This window comes from Morus notabilis, unplaced genomic scaffold (genome assembly GCF_000414095.1).
Source record: "Morus notabilis unplaced genomic scaffold, ASM41409v2 Scaffold312, whole genome shotgun sequence".
NCBI lineage: Eukaryota > Viridiplantae > Streptophyta > Magnoliopsida > Rosales > Moraceae > Morus > Morus notabilis.
In genome coordinates, this window is record NW_010367006.1 from 117,163 (window position 1) to 132,762 (window position 15,600).

General features: G+C 40.2%; 1 protein-coding gene and 1 non-coding gene across 2 annotated transcripts; both read left to right on the plus strand.

Annotated features, from left to right (window-relative positions):
- The first annotated feature begins 225 nt into the window (after positions 1 to 225).
- Positions 226 to 14,660, plus strand: LOC21389233 (probable E3 ubiquitin ligase SUD1). Its single transcript, XM_010111501.2, has 5 exons — positions 226 to 472; positions 13,023 to 13,168; positions 13,250 to 13,413; positions 13,506 to 13,652; positions 13,866 to 14,660. The coding sequence occupies exons 2-5, from the start codon at positions 13,063 to 13,065 to the stop codon at positions 14,256 to 14,258; spliced, it is 810 nt and encodes a 269-aa protein (XP_010109803.2). The 5' UTR covers positions 226 to 472; positions 13,023 to 13,062; the 3' UTR covers positions 14,259 to 14,660.
- Positions 5,284 to 5,389, plus strand: LOC112094155. The gene has a single exon (XR_002903386.1). It is a non-coding gene; the product is annotated as a small nucleolar RNA R71 (small nucleolar RNA).
- Positions 14,661 to 15,600: the final 940 nt, after the last annotated feature.

Genomic DNA, 15,600 nt, shown 5'->3' on the forward strand with positions numbered 1-15,600 from the left:
CAAATTAGTCCTTTTCTATCTGCCATCCGCATTCCCACTCAATCTTTTGTAAGTGACTCATTTTCTATTTGTAACAATATGTACAACATGCATATATATATATATATTTTAATGCCTCTTGCTTTATGTAACGTATGGATTTGCACTTTATTGCAGTTATTCAGAAGCAAAAACTGTTTCTGCTGTAGTTTTAAGAAGGTCCCTTTTTCATTTCTCCATGTACCGTGCGCTTTTACTATCCATCAAAAACATTTAAAGTCCTCTTGCGCAAGTGGGTTATTTTCATATGCTCACGTCTCAGCCTAAGTGATTTTTTACTTCCTAGAGATGGGAATAATGGTGGGAATGTTGAACAACTGACGCAGCAAAGAGTACGTAATGTATCAGTTGATGAAAGAATTGAAGGTTTACATACACAACGAAATGCTGATGCTACTGAGCTTGGCAGTGAGGGCCTAGAAGCGGATTCCCAGTAAGCCTTGTTTATGTTGGTGTTGATACATTTCAAAAGCAGTTTGTGATATTGCTTCTACTTTTGTGCATTAGTTTACCCTGCTCATCTTTAGAAATATTCTTGATGTTTGGTTTTTGCTATAGGTTGTATAACCAAAATTATATGATTAGTCCTTTTTTGGTTCAGCTGCAACACATATAATGTAAAATCTTCTTTTAAAGCATCTGATGGGAGGATCCGACTTTTTTCACATACATAATTTGTTTTGTGACCTAAATCAATACCTGTCAGTAAGAGGTGTACTTTAGTGGTAGTTAACATATGAGCTTACTGTCTTTTTATTTTTTTTTCCTCTTTTTTGTTTGTTTGTTTGTTTTTTTTTTTCTTTAAGGCTTACTGGTTGTTTGACATGTTAGGGAAATCAGGTATTTCCCACTCAAAAACAACTATGAATAGCACCCTAAGAACGGTACACTACACAGCTGATAAGCCCCCAATTCGGTTTACATATGCCAGGCGTGCCAAGTAGATGCGCTAAATGCTGGGTGACGTGTGGTAAGTGACTGAAAGGGGGAGAGTGCTGGACCTCTCGAATGTCCATGCGAGTCTGTATCGGTGCTTGGGAAAAACCAGTATCAATACAAGTTGTTTTCATTCTATCTCTCTTGATTTCTCGTTGTTTTCTGCTTGTCTTCGTTCTACTTAGTTCGAGCTTATCATTTTGGTATGAGAGCATCTCGATTTGGGGATGGCGAATAACAGGAAACCAGGAGGCAGGGCTGAGGCAGGAGGGGCAGGTCAGGGCGAATCGCAGCCGGAGACAGTGGATACACGGATCTCGGCGGTGGAGGAGCGGTTCGAGTAGGTTCAAGGGGGATTGCTAAAGTTGGATGTGTTGGAGAAGAGCTTGGAGAAGATCACGGGCCTTGAACGTTTAGAGCAGGTTCTCCAGAAGATGGAGGAATTGGTACGGGTAGACGCCCCACCGGCGGACAAGGGGAAGGCGAGGGAGTCAGATCTACTGACGGATATGGGTCCAACGGCGGTAAAGGGGGGTATATCGGCACCCACTCCGCCTTCGGGGTCAACGGCACCGTTTAGGGGAGGGGAAAGTCCGGGAGGGGGTCGAGTGGCGGTCGCGAGGGGATTCTGAAAGGGGATTGTCCATCTCATCGCCTGGAGATGCCGGTCTTTGAGGGTGTGAACCCGGAGGGATGGGTCTATCAGATAGAACACTACTTCACCCTTAATCGTTTGATCGAAGAGGAGAAGTTGACCGCAGCGGCGATCGCCTTGGACGGGGAGGCGCTAGCCTGGTTCCAGTGGGAGGAAGGACGTCGACCCATGAGAAGCTGGATGGAAATGAAGTCGAATCTACTGGATCGCTTCCGGGTGACTCAAGAGGGGTCGAGTTGCGAGAAGTTTCTAGCCTTGCGTCAGGAGGGGTCGGTCCGGGAATTTTGGCGCCTATTTGAGGTCCTAGCAGCGCCCTTTATGGGGGTTCCGGAGCAAGTTTTGGAGAGCACGTTTATTAACGGCCTCAAATCGGAAATACGCACTGAGGTGAGAATGATGCGACCTATCGGATTAGCGAAAATTATGGAGTTAGTGCAGCGGGTGGAGGACCGAAACTTGATGTTGCGTCCGGCGAGGGTGATGGGAAATCCAAACAATACTCGACACCTAACACTGACGTATGGCCAAAGCATGTATGCCCAGCTCCCTTCAATCCCAAGGCCTGTCCATGGCTAGGTAAGACCTCCGGGGCCGAAACCTACTCTTCCATTCAAACGCCTAACTGATTCTGAACTTCAACAAAAGAAAGAAAAAGGACTATGTTTTCGTTGTGATGAAAAGTATTCGATCGGGCATTGATGTAAGAATAAGGAGTTGCATGTCCTAGTAGTTAACGATGAGGTTGAGGGGCCTGACGGGGAGGAGGGACATGGCATCGAGGAAGCCCCCAAGGAACCAGTAATTGAAGAGATGGTGGAGCTCTCAATCAACTCTGTGGTGGGGTTAACTAGCCCGAAGACTATGAAGGTGAAGGGCCGGATTGCACAGCAGGAAGTAGTGGTGATGATTGATTGTGGGGCCACCCACAATTTCATTTCCACCGATCTCGTGGAGAGATTGGCCATCCCACAAGTGCCGACCAATGGGTATGGAGTGTTGATGGGAACGGGATTCACTGTGAAAGGGGAGGGCCTGTGTAAGGGAGTGGTCTTGAAGTTACAAAACATAGAGGTTATGGAGGACTTCCTTCCCCTCGAACTTGGGAGTGCCGACGTCATATTGGGGATGAAGTGGCTGGAGACGTTGGGGGGTATGCAAGTAAATTGGAAGACGCTTACTATGAGATTTTGGATGGTGCCTTTGCAATTCCTTAGTTTCCTTGAAGGCGATGATGAAAGCCATCCGTGAGGAGGGTTCAGGGGTGCTGATGGAGTTCGGCAGTTTAGAGGTAGCGGCGATAGGTAGCTCGGACCCAGTGTCGACACCATTGGAGGGACTACTGCGGCAGTATGATCGGGTATTCGAGTGGCCGGCAGAGTTGCCACCCCGACGAGACCGGGATCACGTTGCAGCCGGGCACGGCTCTAGTGAATGTTCGCCCATATCGCTATCCACATGTTCAAAAGGGGCACGGCAGTATGAACGGGTCAGTCCACCACGACCTCAACTTACTGGGGTGGAGATGCAAACGGGAATCATAGAGATGAACTTGCTGATTTGGCTCGAAGTTCTTCGTCATGATCTGCTTGTCATGAGCCATTTTCATTTTTGCCTTGTAGATCCTGGAATTGTGCTCTTTCAGCATGTCGAACAATCGTTGTTCTTACAATGCATCGAGTTTAGACGAGATGATGACTGAGAATGTGCCTTCATCTCCCAAGAACGTATGTTTTAAGCCCTCATGTAATTGGGCTAGCTTGACTTTTGGAGCCTCCTTAGTGGATGATTTCAGTTTTTTTCCTTCTGTTGGGAGCTCCTCAAAACATGGTGGCCCAAACTTGGTTCCTCTGTCCTGTGAGTTGTTGAAAATTGCAGACAAGTGAGCCAACTCAGCAGAACTGGAATTTTCAGAATCAGAATTTTGGAGGAGGTTTTCAAGGTCTTCATAGTTGCTTTGCGGCAGAACCTCCTCCTCGACAAGTGTGTCGATCATGAATGTTTGGTGACACTCGTCGTCACCTTGTGGTTGTTTTACAACGTTGAAAACATTTACTTTCGAGAGTCATGTTCCCAAAAGAGATCTTCATGACCATTTCTACAATTAATTAGGGCATTTGCTGTCGCAAGGAATGCTCTTCCAAGGATGATCGAGATTTTTGACTCTACATCAACCATTGACTGAGTGTCTAAAACAACGAAATCCACGGGATAGTAAAACTTATCAACTTGCAATAACACGTATTCAACTATTTTACGTGGTTTCTTGATGGATCAATCGGCCAATTGCAGTACTACAAGTGTTTGCTTAATCTCTCCAAGATCAAGTTGCGAGTAAACTGAATAAGGCATGAGGTTTACACTCGCTCCAAGATCCAACAATGCTTGGCCGAATTCGTGTCCCAATGGTGCAAGAAATGGTGGGACAGGCAGGATCTTTGTACTTCAGCGGTGTCTTCTGCTCAATCATCGCGCTCACTTGTTCCGTCAAGAATGCAGTTTTCTTGACATGGTGTTTTCTCTTTATAGTGTACAGATCCTTGATAACCTTGGCGTATGCCGGCACTTGCTTGATCACATGTAGTAAGAGAAGATTGATCTTCAATTGTGTCAAGTGTTTCAGGATCTCACTTTGATTTTCTGACACTTTCCCAGCAGGTCAGAGAGCTTGGGGGAAATGCACCTTTACCGAAACTTTTGTTGGATCTTCTTTCTCCTGAGCTGATTCTTCATTACTCGAAGTGGTTGTACTTGTCGATGGCGTGTCCAAATTCTTACCACTTCGAGTAGAGATGGCGTTAACTTCATTGGTATTTTGACTTTCAAAGTTGGAAGTTTGAGCCATGTGTTGTCCTCTTAAATTGGACTGGGTTTGTGATGAAAATTTATTGCGTTCCTAAACGGTTAAAGCTTTTGTCAGCTTTGTGATCTGATTTTTTATTTCCTTGTTCTCTTCCAACAGCTGCATGAGCATTGAATCAACCCTTTGATTCGTCTTATTTTGCGCATCTATAAAAGCTTTTAGGGTATTCTCTAGAGAATTCCTTTTCGGCTACATGTTATTCGGAGGCGCAAAATATGACCTTGGTGGTTGAGATTGTTGCTTTGATCCCCATTGCCTTTCAGATGATTGTGCATGTTGGTTCGAATCTCGCCAACTGAAGTTCGGGTGGTTTTTCCAACCAGGATTGTAAGTCTCTGAGAAAGGTGTATATGGTTTTCTATATACGCCCAAAGCGTTGCACTGCTCTTCGTATACCCCTCTTATTTCACTTAAAGTGTGGCAATCTTGAGCTAGATGGCCCTCTCCACTACAAACGAAACATGGCTCATGTGTCTTTGTCCTCGCTACCATGTGGATTCTTTTACTATCTTTACTTTTGAGGATCTCGATTTGCTTCGTCAAAACTTCAAGTTGAGCCTTGAGGCTGTCATCTTCCCTCAATTGATAAACTCCAGCTGATCGGGACCTACTGGTGCTCTCAGTAGCACTTAGTCCAGTCCAAGTATGAGCTTTCTCAGCTAACTCATTTAGGTACTCGATAGCTTCGTCAGGATCCTTCTGGAGAAAATCCCCATTGCACATCATCTCCACAAATTGGCGCTCTCGGATTGTGAGTCCATCGTAGAAATAGCTTACGAGGCGCCAACTTTCATATCCATGGTGGGGACATAGATTTAACATATCTTTAAAACGCTCTCAAGCTTGATAGAGAGTTTCGTTTTCCTTCTGAGCGAAATTTGAATATGTTGTTTCAAATTGTTGGTCTTATGGTGTGGGAAATACTTGTTGAAGAATGTCGTCATCATTTCTTCCCACGTACCAATAGACCTGGGTCTAAGAGAATACAACCAGCTTTTGGCCTTGTCCTTCAGAGAGAAAGGGAAAAACTTCAATCTGACGGTGTTTGCGGCATCAGCACAGCTGTGAAAGGTGGCCACCACCTCGTCAAACTCCTAGATGTGTACATATGGGTTCTCCTTCTCTAACCCGTGAAAGGTTGAGAGAAGTGTAATCATGCTCGGCTTGAAATCCGTAGGCGGTGCATTCAGTGGGAACATGATGCAAGACGGGGTGGCCGTTCGCGTTGGGTACAGGTAATCTTGCAATGTCTTCTGCTGAACTTCCTCGTATTGTGCCATTACGAATAGATTTTGAAGTGCGAATTTCAACGACGAGTGTGAAGATGGAGGCGTAGAAGACGAGTTAGACATAATTTCACTAGGGTTTTCTATATCTGGACGTCGAGTAAATCTCCCTAGTTCGTCTCTATACTGTTGCATTCACCCTAAGCGGTTTTTTTTTTTTAATTTTTAATCAAAACAAAAAAAAAATAATAATTGTATAGTAACGTAAATTGTAACCACCGAGAGTGCTCACAGGAAAGACTATAGCTCTTGGCTCAATGAATAGTCTCCTAGACAGAGCAACGTTTCCAAAAAAGATTGGTGGGGCGAGGCCCACTTAAGTATCAACTTTCTTAGACATAACTCCCTCAGATTGTACTTTCTACGTAACCACACAATTATCCTCAAAATAAATTATTAAATTTTATTGAATAAATTATGAAATGAAATCTAATCAATGAAAACTATTCCTAAAGTCAAAAGTCTAAATATACCAAATTATGAAATTCCTAGATTAAGAATAGTCAATTAATTACAATCCTATGAATTAATGAAAACTATAAAAGGAAAAATTAAATTAAGCACCAATATAATAGTCAACAATTAAAATATACAAATGGGGAAACAAAAAAAAATTCTAATTTATCAAAAATAAAAGATTACAAAATCAAATTATAATTATTCTAATAACTGAAAAGGAAAATCTCACACTATGCTATTAAATAAAATGGTAATAAAATTCTAAACAATTAAATGAGAAATAAGGAAACCAAATAATAATAAAAAATAATACCTACGGTAGTTGACAAAGAAAAAAAAAAAAAACAAGGAAAAATTAACAAAATCTAATAATAATGAAGCTAACAGAACACTAAAAGCAAATATTAAAAAGATTTTTAAAAAAAAATAAGAAACGGCAAGAAAAAAACAACTGAAACAAAAAGGCTAAAACAAATTAAACTACTGATCTGCTACAGAACGTGAACTAAAGGCTAGACAAAGACTAATAAGTAAAATAAAAAACTAACACAGCTTAATAGCAAAGAAAATAATAATTAAAAAAAAATGTCTATCAGTCTTGCTAGTAGCACCTCTCCAGCAACGGCGCTAAAATTTGATTAACGCCCAAAAGTGATATTCACAAGCGGTCAATTGTAGCACAGAAAGGCGGTCGTATCCACAGAGAGGTAACAAAATAAACAAGAAAGATTAGTAAAATAAAAGCGTTAGAGAAAAATAAATAACAACTGAATTAAAGAAAAAGAAGAGTTTTTGAGATTTTTGCTGCAAATAAAATAAAAAAGAGAAAATTTGTATGAAGGAAATTCAGTAGTAAAAACGGTAAGGTGTCGAGAATCCCTAATGTTTCGTTCACCAATTTAAGTTTTGATTCACAAAATAAAAGAATCGAACAAATTAAATCTCTAAGTTAACTCCGAAAATATTATTATTATAAGTTATCCAAAATCGACAATATATCAATTTGATAATATTGCAGTAAAAGACAATTTGTAACATAATTTGAATAACAAAACAATGCGTGTCAGAATTACATAAGAAAAATGTGACTGGACTTGTATAAAAATTGACACACAATATTTTGAAAAATAAATGAAAGATACATAAGATTTAATTCATTCAAATATTGAATTTTATAGCACATGGAATCAAAAGCCTGAATTGGGTCACTAACAAAAGTTCATCTCTAACCTCACCAAGAAAACTCTAGCTTAGCTTGCAAAACATTTTCATAAGTTCTAGAGAGAAAATATGAGACTGACAACAAGACGACATAAAACTAAATATGAAAAACTTGCAAAAATCATGGGCTAACCCTCTTATTTATAGTGTTCAGAGGTTGCATATCAAATAAAAAAACAAATAATAAAAATAGAAAATTACAAAAGAAAAGGAAATAAAATAAAATTACACATAAATTAAAAGAAATCATATATATGATTTAGGGATGAATTCTGGCAATTTGCGGAGAAGAAATCCGAATTCAGCACCTCATATGGACACGTGTCGCAATGAGATTGGTTTATCAGAATTGATTTGCTTGTCGCATGCCCGGAGGAAGAGTACGCTGGCAGTTGGAGACAGCTGGGACCCGCTCGGACACCTGGCGCTTGCGGAGTGGGCTGACGGAGCTGGCATTGGTCAGAGCAGGGGACAAGGTTGACAGCTGGCGCGCATTCATTGGGAAGTCGGGCTGGCATCGCAGGTGTGGGACCCACGCCGAAGAGAGCTTTGGACGCGCTGAAGATCATGCGTAGGAAGAACGCGCGCCCTGAAAGATAGGCATGCTGGTGAAGCGCGCGAGGAAGAGTTGGGAAACGCGGAAGAGTTGGGGCCACGCGGAGGGAAATGATGAGCGGCTTGGCTCGGCTTGGTGGCTTGACTCAGCTGAGCGTGTTTCTTTCTATCTTAATATAGCTTATGTGGCTCGGCTTAGTGGCCTAAATAGGCTGAAAATGATATCCTCATGTTAGCTCTTCACACTGTTTTTCATATGTAAATATTTAAGGAAAAATTATACAAATTCTAATTAAAATATTCTGAATAAAAATAATGGAATTGTTTAATTAAAACTTAAATATTTTAATATTTTATAAATCAAAAGCAGTATTTAGGGTGCATCTTCATGCATTAATCATCGGGCTTCGTACACACCATTGCATACATTAAGTTACCCTCTGCATTAGCGTATGGAACTTTCGCCATATATTCTCCATCTTCAACGTTCTTCGGAGATAATTGTGAACTTAGTTTCAAGTGAGGAGCAAGTGTTTTGAATTCTCATTCATTCCAAAACGTTGTAGTAATTTCTTCAGATATTGCTTCTGAGTCAAACAAAGCTTGCCTCTCGATCTATCTCTGCTTATCTCCATCCCGAGAATCTTCTTGGCTTCACCTAAATCCTTCATCTCGAACTCTTGATTCAACTGAGCCTTCAATTTTTCTATCTCTGCTTCGCTCTTTGATGCAATCAGCATATCATCAACGTGTAAGAGTAAGTAAATGAAAGAACCATCTTGTAGCTTGCTCAAATACGCACAATGATCGCATTTGCTTCTGGTGTGCTTTTGCCTCATCATAAACTTGTCAAATCGCTTGTACCACTGCCTCGGAGATTGCTTCAATCTGTACAACGATTTGTTCAGCTTGCAAACCCAATTTTCTTTTCCAGCAATTGTAAATCCTTCTGGCTGGGTCATGTAGATTTCCTCTTCTAAATCGTGATCTTCAACATTCTTCGGAGATAATTGCGAACTTAGTTTCAAGTGAGGAGCAAGTGAGGTACTTACGGGTTTTGAATTCTCATTCATTCCAAAACGTTGTAGTAATTTCTTCAGATATTACTTCTGAGTCAAACAAAGCTTGCCTCTCGATCTATCTCTGCTTATCTCCATCCCGAGAATCTTCTTGGCTTCACCTAAATCCTTCATCTCGAACTCTTGATTCAACTGAGCCTTCAATTTTTCTATCTCTGCTTCGCTCTTTGATGCAATCAGCATATCATCAACGTGTAAGAGTAAGTAAATGAAAGAACCATCTTGTAGCTTGCTCAAATACGCACAATGATTGCATTTGCTTCTGGTGTGCTTTTGCCCCATCATAAACTTGTCAAATCGCTTGTACCACTGCCTCGGAGATTGCTTCAATCTGTACAACAATTTGTTCAGCTTGCAAACCCAATTTTCTTTTCCAGCAATTGTAAATCCTTCTGGCTGGGTCATGTAGATTTCCTCTTCTAAATCGTGTAAGAACGCAGTCTTCACATCAAGTTGAGCTAGCTCCAAATCCAATTGAGCTACCAAGGCCAACAAAATTCTAATGGAGGAATGCTTCACAACTAGAGAAAATACCTCATTATAGTCGATTCCCTCCTTTTGAGCGTTGCCCTGAGCCACCAACCTTGCCTTGTAGCGAACATCATTCTTGTCAGGAAATCCTTCTTTCTTTGCAAATACCCATTTGCAACCAATTGTCTTCTTACCTTTTGGTAGTTGTGCCAGGTTCTAGGTCTTGTTCTTATGAAGAGACTGCATCTCTTCATCCATGGCTTTCCTCCACTTTTTACTTTCTGTACTTAGTACTACTTCTCGATAAGTGGATGGTACATCATCGTCTACAACTGGAAGTGCATAGGCCACCATGTCAATGAATCGCTCAGGTTTGTGAATACCTCGTCTTGGCCTTTGAACTGCAATTGATTGTTGCTGTAAAGGTTCTTGAGTCGGAACTTCTTCCTCAATTGATTCCTCTTCTGTCACTGGAGTGTCAGTTTCTGCTTGCCTATCTGGGCTAATATTCGTCCCTTCAAACTCCACCTTCTGTGGAGTACCCTCCACCTGTTGCAGAGTACCATCGGTTTGAACAGCTTCACTTGTTACCTTTAACACGACAAATTCATCAAAGGTAACATCTCTGCTAAAGACTACTTCGTTTCTGGACACCATAATCGATATCCCTTTATTCCCGTGGTGATTCCCATAAAGAGAGCCTTCTTTGCCCTCGGATCTAACTTCGATTCCTTAACATGATAGTATGCAGTGGAACCAAATACATGCAAGAAATCATAATCTGTAGTAGGTTTTCCAGACCATACCTCTAAAGGTGTTTTACCACCAATTGCGGACGATGGTAAACGATTAACAAGGTGTTGCGCATATGTCATAGCTTTAGCCCAAAATTGTCTACCTAACCCATCATTAGACAGCATGCAACAAACTTTCTCCACCAATGTTTGATTCATGCGCTCTGACACCCTGTTCTGTTGTGGTGTTTTTCTGACCGTGAAGTGTCGAACTATGCCATACTTTTGGCAAACATCAAGGAATAGATCACTTGTATGTTCTCCTCCGTTGTCTATTATGAGAACTTTGATCCTTCCAGTCTGGTTCTCGATCATAGTTTTTCACTTAAGGAAAACTCCAAGCACTTCATCTTTGGTCTTCATTGTATACACCCAAACTCTTCTGGAAAAGTCGTCAACAAATGTGACGAAGTAGTGCTTTCCTCCTAGAGACGTTGTCTTGGAAGGTCTCCATACATCTGAGTGCATATAGTCTACAATACCTTTGTATTATGGATAGCGGTGCCAAACTTCACTCTCTTTTGCTTTCTCAGGTCTACAATACCTTTTGTATTATGGATAGCGGTGCCAAACTTCACTCTCTTTTGCTTTCTCAGACACAATGCTCATAAAAATCTAATTTGCAAGCTTTTGCACCTTTCAACAATCCTTGCTTCACCAAAGTCTGCAAGGATTTTTTCCCAGCATGTCCCAACCACATATGCCACAACCTGGTTGCTTCTGACTCTATCATTGTCGGAAGTTGCAGTTGCTGCTGCTCCAATAATTGTACTACCTTGGTAGTGATACAAGTTATTTCTTCTGATGCCTTTCATCACCACTGGTGCACCTGAGGTTACCTTCAAAATTCCATCTCGCATTGTTACAATTGAGCCTTTGGATTCCAAGGCTCCCAAAGAGATTAGATTCTTCTTCAAATCCGGCACATATCAAACATCTGTCAGAACTCTGGTTCCTCCATCTTGGTTTTTTAGTCGGATTGAGCCTATCCCAGTTGTTTTACAGGCTTTGTCGTTGCCCATGTAAACAACTCTCCATTTAGCTCTTCGAAATTGAAGAACCACTCCTGAACGGGACACATATGATAGGTACAATCCGAATCCAATATCCATTCGTCTAACCAGGATGTTGAAGGTGAAACCACCGATGAGAGCTTTGCATTATCACTATCGTACTCAGCTACACATGCATGTTGAGCAGCTTTTCCTTTCTCTTTTAGCTTCAGATAGTCTTTTTTCCAATATCCTTTCTCTCGACAGAAAGCACACTCGTCTTTTTCAAGTCTGGCCTTTGAACGAGATCTCCCTCTTCTTCCTTGCTTTCCCTGCTTCTGGCTTTGCGAACGGCTACCAATGCTTCTTCTGCTGCTACGTTCTTGCTTTCTTTTTTATTCTTTCTTCTTAATTCATAACTATATAAAGCAGCACAAACTACAACAAGAGATACTTTTTCTTTGCCATGAAGTAAAGTAGTTTCTAAATGTTCAAACTCGTTAGGAAGAGATGACAATAACATTAAAGCCAAATCTTCATCTTTAAAAGTGTCGTCTAAGTTTAACAAATCCGCTACTAACTGATTGAAAGCAGTAATGTGGTCATTTATACTGGTACCTGGTCGATAATCAAAGCGGAACAATCTTTTCTTCATCAGGAGCTTATTTTGACTGTTCTTTTTTTTATTATAAATTTGTCCACCAATGCCTTCCACAACTTATTTGCAGAAGTCTCATTCTTGAACGCATACTTGTGTTCTCTGGACATGCACGAACGAATTGTCCCACACGCCAGGCAGTTAGTAGTCTTCCAATCCTTTTCTTGAACATCTTCTGGTTTTTCTTCTTTGATGGCAATGTCTAGACCTTGCTAAAAGAGAGTGTCTAGCACCTCGCCTTGCCACATGCCGAAATGACCGGTACCGTTAAATATCTCAACTGCAAATCTCGCATTTGACATTATGCTTGTTGTCAAAATGGGTGAGGAGATTGATGCTTCAACTTTCATCAAAGTTGGTACTTCCGTTGTCATTATGACTCCAAACAAAAGTATTCAGTAGCAAACAATACGACAAAGCCTAGAATGAACCGTTAGCTCTGATACCACTTGTTGGGAAAATCGGGTATTTCCCACTCAAAAACAACTATGAATAGTACCTTAAGAACGGTACAATGCGCAGCCTACAAACCCAACATATTGCTACTGAATACTAACAATTATAGAAAAAATACCAGAATGCAAAATTACTAAAGCAAGAATAAAAAGAAAGAACACACTAGGATTTAGTGAGGTTCGGCAAATTGCCTACGTCCTCGGGACACCACCGTAGGAGACCACTTCATTAATCTCAAAGAACAATTACAACTTTGGGGTACTTATGACCCATTACTAGGATATCCTTGTTAAAGGACCTCCTTGAGTAAGAAGAGTGGATTTTTGGATACTAAACAAAGGAGGGGGAAGAGCTTATTTATAGAAGCCAAAAGTCCAAGTCGCCTTCATACAAAAACAATGTGGGACTTCCCACAAACAAGCTAAAACACAACATGACACTGAGTGAACTTTACCCTACTTTACTTTCTTTTCATGTTGCGTGCTTTAGTCTACAATGTTTACCTATCATGTTTTGTAATTAATGGCGAAAATGTTTTTATTTTCCTTTTTGTTGGTACAGATTTGCACTACGCATTCTTATATTCTTGGTATTTGCGTGGATGACTGCACTTGTCTTTAACTCATTAATGATGGCTGTACCTCTTTTACTTGGACGGGCACTTTTTCAAGCAGCGGCTGACTTCCTTGATGGATTTAAGTGTGATGGTAATATCGCTATCCTGTGATGTCTCCTTGGTTGATGCACATGTCAAAAGAATTGAATTGTGTTTATGGCTTATTTTGTAGATTTTTGTTCTTTCATTGTTGGAAGCTGTGTTATCCGGGCAGTTGTAATCTATACCAAGTATGGTCTAGAACATGCTCAAACAAGAGGTGTGGGGTCTCTTTTGAGCCAAATACGACAGTACTGTATGACAGCCTTCAAGATTTTTGCTCTTCTGTCATTAGGGGTATGCAATTTGATTTCTCCTTTCCGTCTGGCTTTTTCGTATAGGGTCTAAACATTTTTGTTTTTAATCATAATTCTGGTTTTTCTATTTAGATATTTGTAATTCCGACGGTGGTTGGTCTTCTGCTAGACCTAGTGTTGGTTGTTCCCATTCCATTACATTTGGATGAAGTCTCAATTTTCACCGTCTTTCAATGTTGGGTACTAGGATGGCTCTTTTTTATCACTTTAGTTGGACTGGTGAGTATTCCACCTTCTTGCATGAAAGCACGGAATTTAGATGTGATACGTATCATTGTTAGTAACCGAAACTATGCAATCATAATCACGGTTGCAACTAAAAATGTGATTCTATGACGAACGTGTAAAATTACAAGTATTAAATCATTAAAAGGTAACGATCAGTAACAGGATAACTTTTTTTGATTAAACCCAATTTTTATGTTGTCGCAGATAATAGTCGATAACGTGCATTCTCTTGATGGGAGGTGTCTGTTGCAGCTTCAGCGGGTACTTAACGATGGTCTTTCCCATCGACATGCCCTCTCGGTGCTCAAAGAGTTTCTTATAGTACTTTCTACTGCATACATGCTTGCCAAACCTGTATTAACCACGCTTGGATATCCCTTTCCAGTCAACTCTGCCATTCATCGTGTTGGTTGGCCAGGATACTTTGCTTTGAGCATCATGTGGTTTTGTGCAAAGATTCTCCATGCGTGCGTGACTTATTTGCACAGAAAGATCAGAGACGACCGCTACTGCCTCGGTCAAAGGCTGCAAGATTATGGGCAAGACGTTCGTTGTGGGCAAAATGAAGAGGGGACGGCACTAGAACTGCAAAACTGATAATTTTCGTAGTTGGATTGCCTGCAAGTGCAAAGTGGCTGACTTTTCATGGTTGCATGTATTTTGAGAGGTTTGTGGTCATATCCTTTGTATAGTCTCTATCGCCATTAACTGCCACGAAAATAGGAATAGAAATAGATAGGTTGTACATAGATTTAACCTTGAAACTAGTTAAACTCTGAGTGTTTGCTAATGGAAGGTCCAATTATACTATAATCCTATAGGGTAGTGAGAATGGCGGAAACCATATTTGTTGGAACATCTGTGGTTGAGAAGAGCTTATTTAGTTTTTATCACTTTTTATTTCTTTTATACTCTTAAATCGCTGGCTTGCTTCTGACTAAGCCAATGATTTTTAACTAAACGAGTTCACTTTTATTTGTACTGACTGGTTTACTTTAGATTGACCTACTGATTTACTATGTATTAGATTCCTTACATACTTTTGACTATTTTTTCCCAAAAAAATGCATAAATTTAGTTTCACACAAAAAAACTAAAAACTAAGAGAGAAAAAGTTCAAATCACAAATTCAGCTAAGTCTGACCCCCCACCCCAAAATCCCCAATTTCCTATCATTAGGGCATCATCGCGTGGGAACTCTATGATCTCTGGTGGGAGATTTGTCGAGATCTGAGACAGACAATAGAGATCCACGGGGGGAGATCCCGCGAGATTTTACGTTGCCGGTCCGGCAGCCGAGGGATCTAGCGACACCTTTTCCACGGAAGATAGAGAAGAAAGTGAGGGTTTGGTTTATCTAGTTTTGGTTTTTTGAATGCTGAAGGTATTGTATTTTAAAGGGAAAAGAAAAGGTAGTAGTTAGTAGTAGTATTTTGCTGCTCAACTATTGTAAACAGGGTGTTTTCTTTAAGTCACCCAAAGAAGGTTGTATTTGAAAGGGAAAAGAAAAGGTAGTAGTTAGTAGTAGTATTTCGCTGCTCAACTATTGTAAACAGGGTGTTTTCTTTAAGTCACCCAAAGAAGACAAATTTTAAAGAGGGAAAAAATGGATGAGAAAATGATACACATCTTAAAAATTAAAATATAACTTGTAATGAATAATACAACTAGAGAACAAACCAATAATTTCAGTTTTATGAACTTTACAGAATTTTTACATGTATTATAATATTTTCCTTTTAAAAAATACATTCATAACATTTATAATTTTTTTATGATGTGTATCAGATCTTAAATGGATGTACAATTACTTATTCTTTTTTATTTTTTATTTTTGTATTTTCAATAATTACTTCTTAAAGTTTATGATTTTCCCCCAAATTTAAGTTGCCTTTTCACTTTGTCCCTGAATTTGGAAAATTATCATCCGCCCCTTTTG

Coding starts and splice junctions, on each gene's coding strand:
- LOC21389233 (XM_010111501.2), top strand. CDS start 13,063: ATGACTGCACTTGTCTTTAACTCATTAATGATGGCTGTACCTCTTTTA. Junction 13,169..13,249: donor TGATGGATTTAAGTGTGATG/GTAATATCGCTA, acceptor CTTATTTTGTAG/ATTTTTGTTCTTTCATTGTT. Junction 13,414..13,505: donor TTGCTCTTCTGTCATTAGGG/GTATGCAATTTG, acceptor TTTTCTATTTAG/ATATTTGTAATTCCGACGGT.